General features: G+C 35.8%; 1 protein-coding gene across 1 annotated transcript; it reads right to left on the bottom strand.

Annotated features, from left to right (window-relative positions):
- On the bottom strand, window positions 1–11,762 carry LOC100889805. The gene is made up of 11 exons (XM_030989419.1): window positions 11,646–11,762; window positions 10,860–11,141; window positions 10,317–10,451; window positions 9,348–9,497; window positions 8,699–8,830; window positions 7,651–7,821; window positions 6,870–7,001; window positions 5,238–5,534; window positions 2,975–3,349; window positions 2,122–2,233; window positions 1–1,305 (listed from the first exon to the last, which is right to left on the bottom strand). Exons 2-11 carry the CDS (start codon window positions 11,062–11,064, stop codon window positions 1,074–1,076), a joined length of 1,941 nt encoding a protein of 646 aa, XP_030845279.1. The 5' UTR covers window positions 11,065–11,141; window positions 11,646–11,762; the 3' UTR covers window positions 1–1,073.

Below are 11,762 nucleotides of genomic sequence, written 5' to 3'. Positions count from 1 at the left end.
CGTATGTTAGTTGAGAGCTGAGTTAATGAGATAGCCACCTGTCAGTGACCTCGCTGTGTGGTCTAATCTCTTCTAGCTCAGTAGCATTGACGGTCTTTAACATACATGTTCTAGAACAATGACGATAACCTAATACCCTCTATCCCTCACATACACAACGCTACTACGTGTAGGAAAACTTATAGCAATATACAATTATAATGAATAAATGTGACATATTTGTAAAGCTTAGAAGACGAAAGACTTGATGCATGGATGATCGTCAACGAGACGGAGTTAGGTCTTTTGTCAACTCTGTTTGTTGCTACGGCAGGCAGCCAGTGAAAACGAACTCGTCTAATCAAATTATGGAAATGCAAGCATTATTTTAAACAAACGGAACTTTGTTCTTCCTGGCTCATTTTTCCTGATTGAGGTGTCATAATTTATGAAAGGTCAGAAATTGAACTTCCTAGAAATGTGATATTCTCTTTGAAATTCAGATACCGCCCGCCAAATGATTTTTTGATTTCCTCTCTTAAAATTGTTTTCAATCTCTCATGCGTGACATATGTATCATATGAGTTGCATCAAATGAAAGAAGAGGATCTAAGCTTTACGAATATGTGCCATTTATTAATTATAATTGCGATTAAGTTAGGTTAAAACATCGATAATTCTCGGTTTCGTTTTTTCTGGGACGTACGGTATATACAATATTTCTAACAATGGCGTCTGTTTTATAGCTAGTTAAAGGACCTGCGGCATGGTAAACAAGATTTTATCCAAAATTCCTATCAAAGCAGTACAGGCACAGTACAGTACTAAGAATATACCTGTATCATTAAATACAATAGGCTATATTCTTCATAACTTTTCAAAATGTTTTGTGTAAAAGTATTGCTTTTTTTTTTACTGTTACCCTTGCCAATGATTAGTATCATTTGATTAAGACTTGTTATAAAAGCAATACTCGCTTTCAAAAGCCTGATAATAACTGAATTAATTCATTGGTGTTGTTCTCTGTAGATGGAAATCAAGAGACGAAAAATTGCTGAAAAGCATATTGTGTTTCTCTGAAGCTTCCAATTGTCTTAATCTACAGTCTCATAATCGACATCACCTTTTATTTCGTTTGCAAATTGCGCAACATTCTGGTTCTCATAAATCAGGTTCGATGATGGTAGACGTCTTTCTTCTGGTCTTTTCGATGAAGCCGTGGAGGTGATATCCATCTCCTGGTATGTCGTGTCTGCCTCGGGTCTGGGTGTTAGATCCATGTAAGGATCTGGTTTGTTCTCTCTAGTCCTGGTCGGTACTTTGCGTCTGTTACAGAAAAACAAAATCACTGAATAAATACATATTAATCCACAACCACCACCCTACTCCTAGGTGTTAAATGGGTACCAGGTAGGATGCAAAAGTCATTGTAGTTTCGGTGCTCAGCATTGTGAACGTTTCTATATAATAGCTCCTGTCTGAAATGCTCCCCATGGAGTGGAGAAAGTTGATACATTTTGTGTGGGCAAGCCTGAATCATAATTCCGGGCTAATATTACATCTGTAAAGCGCTCAGAGATATCGTAGATGTAGTTTATACCCCTAATATTATTGATAATATTGTTATTATAAATGTTTTGATTTAACAATTGCTAGAAATAAAGCAAAGCGCTCAGAGACACCGTAGATGTATTTTATACCCCTAATATTATTGATAATTGAAGTTTGAGTCTGGTTAAAATGTGGATTCATATGTCAAACAACCTTATACCAGATGAATATTTGATTGACATATCTTGTCATAATTAGTAAAATGATACAACCCTCAAAAACTCATTAGTTGTAACATGCATACTAGGATACAGCTCTTTGATGGTAGCACATTTCTGCAATTGTTCATTTCGTGAAATACAGGTCAAGAATAAATTGCATAAAACCTAAATTACCTGAGCTGAATAAGCAAGAAATTAATAGCAACTGCAAGCCGAGAAATCAACAAAGGGAATCTATCACCTTTGCGAAATGTGCGAACATCGAAACGATATGATTTCTAGAAAGTCTTCGCGATCTTGTGGGGAGGTTAGAAGCGAATTGAGTAAGGGTTTATAGACGTACACATTTTCTTTTAGATAATTGGTTTACCTTCTCCTCCTTACTACAATGATGACGATGACAATAAGCAGTAGAACGAAGATTATTCCTCCTACTGCCCCACCAACGCTGGCGCCAATTGCAGAAGAGACAGGAGGGGGTGCTATGGATTAAAGAAGGTGTAAAATATAAACTTTATATGGCAGATCATTAGAATAATTATTGAGTGATGGTATTTGTTTGATGAGTTCTTGTCTCCATTTTATCATGGCCATGCTCGAATATCTCATTAATAAGTTTACACGGATCATGATGATAATGATATTAACATTAATATACATGATCAAAGAAGTTTTAACAACGATACAGGCTATAATTATAACAATAATCATGATTATGGTGAAATACACTCAGCAAAATAGAAAATGTCATTTTCAAGTTTGGTAAATAAAATGTATGAAAAAAGAGAAGAAAAAAATACACAACCGACATGAATCAAGATCAAGATTTTAGGTTGCCCGCATTGATGGGCACATGCATTATACAACGCGGTTACCGCGTCCTGTGCGAAGCTTCTGCGACAATTACTCTTCGTAATAAGTGCTATACTAACTGAATCCCCAATTTCAACCCGAGACCCAACACTATACTTAACCCTACTCATAACTCAAGACCTAACCTAAATTCTGAATCCGGCCGAAACCCTAGCATCACATGTTTGACAAGACAAAGCGTAGACCAAATATCGAATCACACCTTGAGACATTTACTATCCCTCATCCTAATCATATCCTTAAATCTAACCTTATGCCCAATTGCTACCTAAATCTGAACTCTATACTTTCGACGAAATAAATTCCGATCAATTGTCGCCGGAGCAACTATCGGATCACCAAGGACTCACCTATCTTCAGAGTTGTAACACTCAGAGCAGGTCCTTTCTCTCCTTCACCGTTAAGTCCCTCACGAACTGCTGAAATTTGAATCTCATATGCTTGACCATCACCCAGACCAGTTACGTTGTACATCAGTAGCCCTTCATCTTCTTGTCTTCTCTTCCTTGAAGATACAATCCCCGAGGATTCCATCTCCATCAGAGCCCCTGAGGATGCTATGAAGGTGTTTCTTTCGTTCCCATCTGAAGTAGTAACGTAGACCTTGTACCCAATGATAGGACCTTCACCAACATCAACATTACCGTTCCAAGAATCCCAAGCAATGATGACATAGTTGAAACCTAGTTCTGCTACCTCAGGCGCCTTGTTGAAGACCGGGAGAACTGGAAATAATACGACAAACGTCAAGGATGCAGTAAAAATTAACAGTGTCAATGGAATGGTATTTTAGTGGTTGTAAAGCCCAAATTTCTGATGAAACATGACTCCTAAACTTAACATATGGTACCCTGATCGCAAATTAGGTACAACTTCTTCGAATTCATATGTATTTTCATTTTCAATTAAAAAAGGTTTTATTCTTACTTGTATGGATATAGACTTTTTGAACAACACTACACTGTAAAAAAGAATTTGTTCATTGGTAATTTTTACGTATTTTTTCCATGTAGAATTTACTTGAAAATATTAGTTTTGCCACTTACGCACTAAACTTAAGTCTTGCTAACTCAAACTTTCAATTTAGTAGAACATACGTAGAATATTTAAGTAAAATCAAATACATAATAACTTTAAGTAATTTCAGCTTGTATTAATTTAGTAATTTTAACTCAAAATCAGAAATTATACGTATTACTCAAACAATTTATGTTGATTATTCTTATCTTTTTAAAGTAAGGACCGATGCAGTGCGTAATATAAATATTTACATAATTTATGAATATCCATTAAGACCAAATTAAACTCTTTTTTAAATAAAACAATTCTTTTTTGTGGTTGAATGAAAATTTAAGGACTTTAAAAATTTACTAATTCATTTAACATGGCTAAGCAAAGACAAGACAATGTTTGATTGTTACCCAGTTCAAAACAAATCAAAATTTGATATTTCAGGAAATTGTCAACCAATTTTCCTTTTAAGATGCTACGATCAAGTATATATAAAATTTGGAGCCTTTCAATATGTGTCGAATTGAAGCGTATGTAATAGTTTGTGATGGTGGTAGATATATATATACGGTTAAATCTTAAATAGAAGTAGTGAATGATTAATGGATGTTACTTGTTAGATTAGATGGGTACCAAATCGTGCAATATGTAATCCTATCATAGCTTTTTTTGAATTATCTAAAATGATTACAATACTTAAATTATTTACGTTAATGTAACTCGATTTAACTGAGTAAAAATTTATTCAGCAAAATAAGTAAATTCTACTTAAGATGCCGTAGGTAATATTTACTTAATAAAAATAAGGCAATTCTTTTTCTCAATTTTATTGAGTTATTTCGACTATTATTTTTTTACAGTGTAGAAACATTCTTCATGACTTGTCCTTATGTTATTATCACGCACACTAAAATGTAGATGGTTCTAGAAAGATGTATATCGCTTTGTCGGTGTTTTTTTTAAATGTGTATCTCTTCGGACAGAAGCCAATATGATCCCCTTTTGATAAACCTGATCAATTGTCCATATTTCATTTCAAATTTATATGTGAATGTAAATTCATTTAAAGTCACAAGGTAATCAAGATAACATTGGTTTAATTGAATTTCACCTTTCTCACCAAACATTGGTGTTTTCTTTACCTCACACACATACACACACACATTCACACACACACACGCACACATACACACGCACACACACACACACACACACACACACGCTCTCTCTCTTTTGGGTTGGATTGTTTGAATCCTTTTTTTCCAGTTTACTGATATATGTAATCATATGTACATATTGGTGTGTGCTGCAAGCTTCTGGAATCATCAAAATGATAATAAATTTGGCCCAGTCTTGGTAAAGTTACAAGCACTGTACACAGAAAGATGTATATGGGACTTCACGAACATGTGGCATCAAAATCCGCCCCGTTTGTTATGATGTTACATGCCATATTTAGAATATTAAGGCATTTGAACAGCCATGCTTTTCAGGAAACATCTTTTATCTGATGTTCTTCCACACTTGCATCATACAATGATAACGCTCACAAATTATTTTTCACCTCTTCCCATAACTCAACTTTTTTTTTAAAGCACCTACCGAATGTTTCAGGCAGTGGCAATCTGATAAAAGCAAATCCAATGTCACTTGTTGATGTGCCAATAAAACAGTAGATGGGTTGATTTCCGTTGACATTAACGGAAAACGAAAAGTATGATTGAACTGAAGATTGATCGGTAGCAGTATTTGCGGCCTGTGCGTTTTCCCAGTTTTCCATTGAGAAATCCCCCACAGTAGCCTTAATGGAAGGGATGTTGCCACTTGTGTCGGTAGAAAATATGCAGAAAAACATCGCAACACCTGGGTTGGTTTTTGCTCGTGAAATGCTAAAGCGATCTTCAAATACAAAATATGTACAATAGATAATCAACAAATTAATGAATGAAAAAGAAAATCACTGAAAAAGAAAGTAATAATATTTTAAGCTCCATTTTTGTACGAGTCACTATATATCGCAATCCATTACATATTGAACCAAATATATTGGCCTTTAAATTACAATATTTTGATTTAAAGAACCATTCAGGATCAAAATATGAGTATAATTTGCACTGCTTACTGAACTTCATGTTGTATCAATAATTATAAATAACTTGTCGAGGAATGTATGCGTCCAATTTCTCGCATTTTATTGAGCCTTGAGTGTTACTGCTGGTAAAAATGACAGCATGTATTGTTGATCTGAAGTCAAAATATTCGTTCACAATTGAATGAGTTAGCCCTGTAATACCCCGAACTATTTAATAAACACAAGCAACCCTCATTTTATTTTATTCATGTTATCTCTAAGTTCATTCAAGTTTGATAAAGCCCACGCATATTGTTTCTGTTAACAATTCAACAAGAATACAAATGACATTAACCGGCTTAGTTGAAAACTATTGTAAAATATCCTGATAAGAATGGTTACCGATAGAAAGGCGAAATACTTTGGCCAAAATCAGATTCACTTCGAGATGAAGGATATCTTGAAAGAAAAGGTAGAAGGTAGCAGACCAAGACGAAAACCAAGAACCAACAAGGATAGGAACATTAAGACACGGAGTCGAATGACACTGCAAGGGTGTACTAGAATAGCGGAGAATAGAGATGTGTGGGAAAAAGCTACAATCAACCTCCGAGTTGGGATAACAAACCTTGATAGTTTCTTTTATAAATGTAATGCTTCCTGGGAGAAATTTCAATAGTTTGAACATATTTGTGGCTTACACCCAGTAAATAAGATCGATTGACCGATTTGTAATTGAAAAACAAGTCAGAAAAAATCTTGGAACCAGCGGGATTTGAACCTGCCGGGCAGCGACTCAATCTTATTTACTGGGTGTAAGCCACTAATATGTTCAAACTATTGAAATTTCTCCCAGGAAGCATTACATTTATACAAAAAAGTTATTGTCCTATGGCGGACTAGTGAATATTAATAAGTCGGAATGAATCAGGAGAGGCTTGGGTATTTGTTTCTAGTTGATCGTGACTGTGCTATTGACCAGTGATGGCCTGGTGGTAGAGTCGCTGCCCGGCAAGCAGTAGATGGCAGGTTCAAATCCCGCTGGTTCCAAGATTTGTTCTGACTTGATTTTCAATTACAGATCGATCAATCAATCTTATTTACTGGGTGTAAGACGCAAATATGTTCAAACCTTGATAGATAGATAAGTAAATAGTACTAACCCGTTTGACATTTGTCTCCCATCCATCGTGGATCGCATGTACCTTGAGAGCACGTCCCGGTCACCTGGTTACAGTCCTCGACACCACCAGCACAGTGACATGTCTTAGAACAAGACTCGAAACATCCGGAAACTAAATTAAGTTAACATATCGGATGTGAGGAAAGAACTACTGAGCAGTTTCAAAATTTTGCATTCACAACATTTAGTTTATTACGATTTCCTTAAAGTGCGTTTGGAATATTAACATTATTAATTACATAATTAAATATTGCACGAGGGGAGTAGCAAGCTAAATCCACTGGAGCCTCCGGGCCCCACTTTCCTGTACAATTGATTGGGATGTGCTGGGGTGACTGGGGTTTCCCCTATTCATTATAATCATGAACCAAGAATGCAGTACGTTCTCAGTGTCCTCAGCAAGGTGGTGACTGAACACTACCAAGACTGGTTGTGGTTGTTGTTATTTAAGTTTGATTATCAAACATAAGCTGGTAATGCATGGCAAATTTATGCGAAACAGTCTTAACATCAACGTTTTAATAATTGGTCAATAAGTTGCTGTTGCAGTAAAGTGATTATATTGGATATAGGCCAGGTTCTTGTGACATAACTATTTATAAGGCAGTTTTCGCAAGGTTAGTGTAAATTCATAAAGCACAAAAATAATAGAAGCGGTTTATACACGAATGTAAAATGCACATACTTCCGTTATATCCTGGGTTATTGTTAATATTAATCGCTGTTTTATGGTTATCCATAGCTAAAGTAAAATTTCTTACATCTGACACATCCATCTGGTCTCTGTGGAGACTCAGCAACATAGCCAATCTCACATTGTCCTCCCGATGATGTACAGAAACCAGAGTCCTTCTCACATTTCGAGTACTCAGGACAGTTACATAACTCTGTGCAACTTATTCCAAAATAACCGACTGGACAGACAGGGGGAACTGCGAAAATGGTATGTGTATTCAAAGATATAGATATCATTATAATGATATAAACAATACCAACGATATAAATAACATAATCAATAACAATAATAATGAATATAGACGACACAATTATTTTGAATGCATAGATGTGAGATTTCTCTGGTAAAACCCTTCCCGATTGCCTGATGTCATTTCCAGGTTTGCCCACACACTATGTAGGCACCCTTTTCACTCCATTGAAAGCATTCCTGGCAGGCATCCTTTTAGAGACGTCCAAAATACTGAACAAACCACAATAACTTTCGCGTTTGACCTATCATTAGGACGGAATATGGCGAAATGTTAAGTATTAAACAACATGTTTCATCATTACTGTTCTTACCAAAGGAGAATACTCAAATGGGAGGGCAGCGAAATCTTTGTCTGCATACACATTCTATTTTGATATACATATTTTTTTTTTTTTCAATACCTAGTCTAGCTATAAGAGTTTATGGCTGTCCCAAAGGTAGGTACAGTACAGAGCCTATGAAATGTAGTAGATCATGCAATCTACATAGTCTTAGTTCAGACACTGTTCCACATTACGACTGACTAGGGATAAAGAGACCAATGATCTGACAGTATTGTCCGGTGATATATGTATTAGATTGTATACCCACCAATGGACATCATGATTGGAGATATTCTCGACCAACATGGACATCACAACATCCTGCCAAAACTGAATGCGACCGACTCTAACAGGAAAATCTAACACATAGTTACCAATGCAACCCATTAAATACAATCATGTACATTTCAGCTACCTAACATGCATGACCAACTGATACAGAAGATATATGTTTATATTATAATATACCCGCAAGTCTACAAAAGAAATTAGGCATACCTTGACACCCTTCTCCTGACCAACCATCCTCACAGTCTCCCTCACATCTTCCCGTGAAGGCGTCACATGGCATGCCTCCTACACAGTGGCAATCTTGAAAGCAGTCAACACCAAACTTACCCGGAAAGCATTCTGTAATTAGATTCACGACAGTAAAGAATAGAAAAGTAAGGAAATATAAAGGGGACATTCCGCATGCGCATTGACAATCTTGAAGCCAGTCAACACCGAGCCTTCTGGTAGAACATCCTGAAATTTAACTCACGACATTAGATCTGATTTAAAAAGTAAATAACGAAATACATAGGGGACTTCCTAATGCAGACAAAAACATCCTGGAGGCAGCGCATCGAGCTTTCCCGGAAACAGGCTCAAATGTAGTTCAATTAATCCAGCGGATTTAAATATGAATAATAAAAATGTTATACTCCTTGATTTTAAAAGCGGTAACAAAAAATATATATTGTATCATTAAATTCTTTTCGATTGGGTGACTCATAAAAACTAAATAAATCATGTTTGAATGTACGTAATGTGTCATTGCAATGTTCTCACACGCAAACGGGTGATGGCCATGGCGCTTTAGATTGCTTTACGTTGGTCTTTTGAAAGACATGTAGTCTTCTTATGCTACATTAATGTATCTTACGTTCGTCGCAGTTTATTCCTGTAAAACCAGCCAGGCAGTTGCATCCATATGGATCGGGTAGACACACCTGGCTTCCACTGCAGGCTTCTAGAGCATTCCCAGCACCACATTCAAGTTCACACTCCCATCCAAAACGATTTTCATCGCATGCTGTTCCAGAAAAATTGAAGAAATACATAATTAATAGAATCATGCTCTCAATTTATTCTCTTGCTATAATATGCAGCACTTGCACTTGAACATAATTATTTGTCTCTATTATCCATTTAATTATTTGATTCTTACAAATATAAAAGTTCAAGTTTGCAATTCAATCCAAAACGGTTATCAAAGCATCCTCTTAAATGTGAAAAAAATCTAAATAAAAAGCCATTGTATTTTGTTGCAAGTAGTAGGCAACACAGCTAGTGAATACTACATTATATTTTATTGTTTGTACCTATGAAGGTACCCTATACCTCCCTTCCAAAAAGAGAAAAGAAAGGTAAACCTCATCACACTGAGAATAATTAATGATTTATAAGGCTTACCGTTTTTTTAAATTCATTGTTTCGACTGCATGAAATTTAATATAGACTGATAATAATTGAATTATATATTACATGTACATAATTTGTCTGTTTTTATCTCAATAACTCAAGTTACATCAAGAAAAATATGTGGTCTCATATACCTTTGCAAAAAGCCTCAATGACTGAACAGTCAGCGTTATCTGAAATTGCATACTTCAGTTGCAATGGAATCCACGAGGGTGTGGGTGCAGCGTGTTTGTTTGTTTGCGTGCGTTTCTTTGGGTGCGTGGTTATGTTCGTGAGTATAGCATTGTGTATCGCAGATAAGTAGTGAACACTTTTGCGGCTTTTTAATTGTTTCCTTGTCATTGGGCCAGGAGTAAAGTGGAACTCATACTGTGATTTAGTCTTTACTGAGGTGTTTACTTCGCCATTGAGAAATATTTTGAAGTCTCACCAGTCAGACAGTTTTTGCCCATGAATCCTGGAGGACAGATACAGGTTCCTGATTGAGGATGACAAATCCCTCCATTGTAGCAATTATCACACAGACGATCACAGGGTGGGATGTTCCATCGGCCACTCGGACAATCTATAGGAATAAAATGGAATCAATGTGGCATAATATTTGGTTGAATCTTGAATTTTATATAACTTGTCACACATTATTATAATGGTTGGCTATAGGGCTAGTAACAAAATACAGTTACAGTGCTTTTATCATTACGTATGGTAATCTTCATAGTGTATTGAGCCCATTAGTACAAACAAATGGTAAGGTTCAAGAAAGCTTTATCGAATAATACACAGTTTGAAACTTATGTTATGATTGTAATTCCTTCAGATAGTATCATAACTTTCCAATTATAATAAAAGCGTATTTTTGAAGAAAGGAACAAAATTACAGAGAGATTTCGTATACATAAAACAGATAGTTCCTTTATAGATTTTTCAGATTATTAGAACAACGGAATGGATAAAACGAAATCTATTCTTTTACCACTGACAATGACGCGAATCAAGCTGTACATTAGATTTTCAACCATGCCGTTTTGAACCATTCCGTAGATATCAGCATTTCTCTTCGTCGCCGATCGAATGGTATAGGTCAGAGTCCCGTCTCCCTCTGGAGACAAAGATCCTTCAGCGAGGTTTGAGAAGGTCCTCCATCGGATTTCATCTTCTCCAGCTGTGTACGTATCCATGGTAGAAACTGAAAGTGTGATGTCGTCACCTGGATAAATCGTTTTCGTGAGACGGCCGTCAGTTGGTTGAAAATGTCCTTGGAAAACAAGAAGAAAGAAGGTAAAAGGGCTTCTTACTATGAATACTAAGTATGAACGAGAAACGATCGATAATGAAATACATCAAAGTATTTTTCATTAATTGTCTTAATGATCAAACTGGAAGCTCGTAAAAAGATATAAGTATTCTTTAAAAGAATGTTTGCATTTCAAAATCTTGATATGCATTTCTATGTCTTGCCTCACAATATGCAAAAAAATCGAAATAAAGCCCAAATTATTCAATTTCCACCAAAAAAAAAATAAGACAAGTTTGAAATATTAACGTGTGAGTATTATGCAGTGGTAAGGATGATGAAGAAGATGACGTCGACGCCGGTTATGATGATAGTGCTTCAGACTATTTATATTGCGCCATATTTCTGTTAAATACATTTAAAGACACAGAATGTCCTTGCAATGTTTTTTTTAAAGTTATTTATTATTGTGTCAGTCCTATTCGCAAGCACTCTTTGCTCGATTGCAAATTTAATTATACCTACTGTCTTTTGAGAGAATTGTTACATCTGCCGATGTTGAAATACCAGTAGTTGTAGATGTACTCGAACACTTATAAAGACCAACGGATGTCACATCACCAGGTAGATCCTGTATAAATC

Source organism: Strongylocentrotus purpuratus, unplaced genomic scaffold (assembly GCF_000002235.5).
Source record: "Strongylocentrotus purpuratus isolate Spur 01 unplaced genomic scaffold, Spur_5.0 spur5_contig_842, whole genome shotgun sequence".
In the NCBI taxonomy this organism is placed as follows: Eukaryota; Metazoa; Echinodermata; class Echinoidea; order Camarodonta; family Strongylocentrotidae; genus Strongylocentrotus; species Strongylocentrotus purpuratus.
The sequence above is the reverse complement of the archived record's forward strand: the minus strand, read 5'-3'. Positions and strand labels throughout refer to the sequence as shown.

What these genes read in the sequence shown, in the direction of transcription:
- LOC100889805 (XM_030989419.1), bottom strand. Translation starts at nt 11,064, where the DNA reads ATGGATACGTACACAGCTGGAGAAGATGAAATCCGATGGAGGACCTTC. An exon ending in GATTCGCGTCATTGTCAGTG is followed by an intron (nt 10,452 to 10,859) that starts GTAAAAGAATAG and finishes TTATTCCTATAG; the next exon opens with ATTGTCCGAGTGGCCGATGG. An exon ending in ACCAGATGGATGTGTCAGAT is followed by an intron (nt 7,002 to 7,650) that starts GTAAGAAATTTT and finishes AACTTAATTTAG; the next exon opens with TTTCCGGATGTTTCGAGTCT.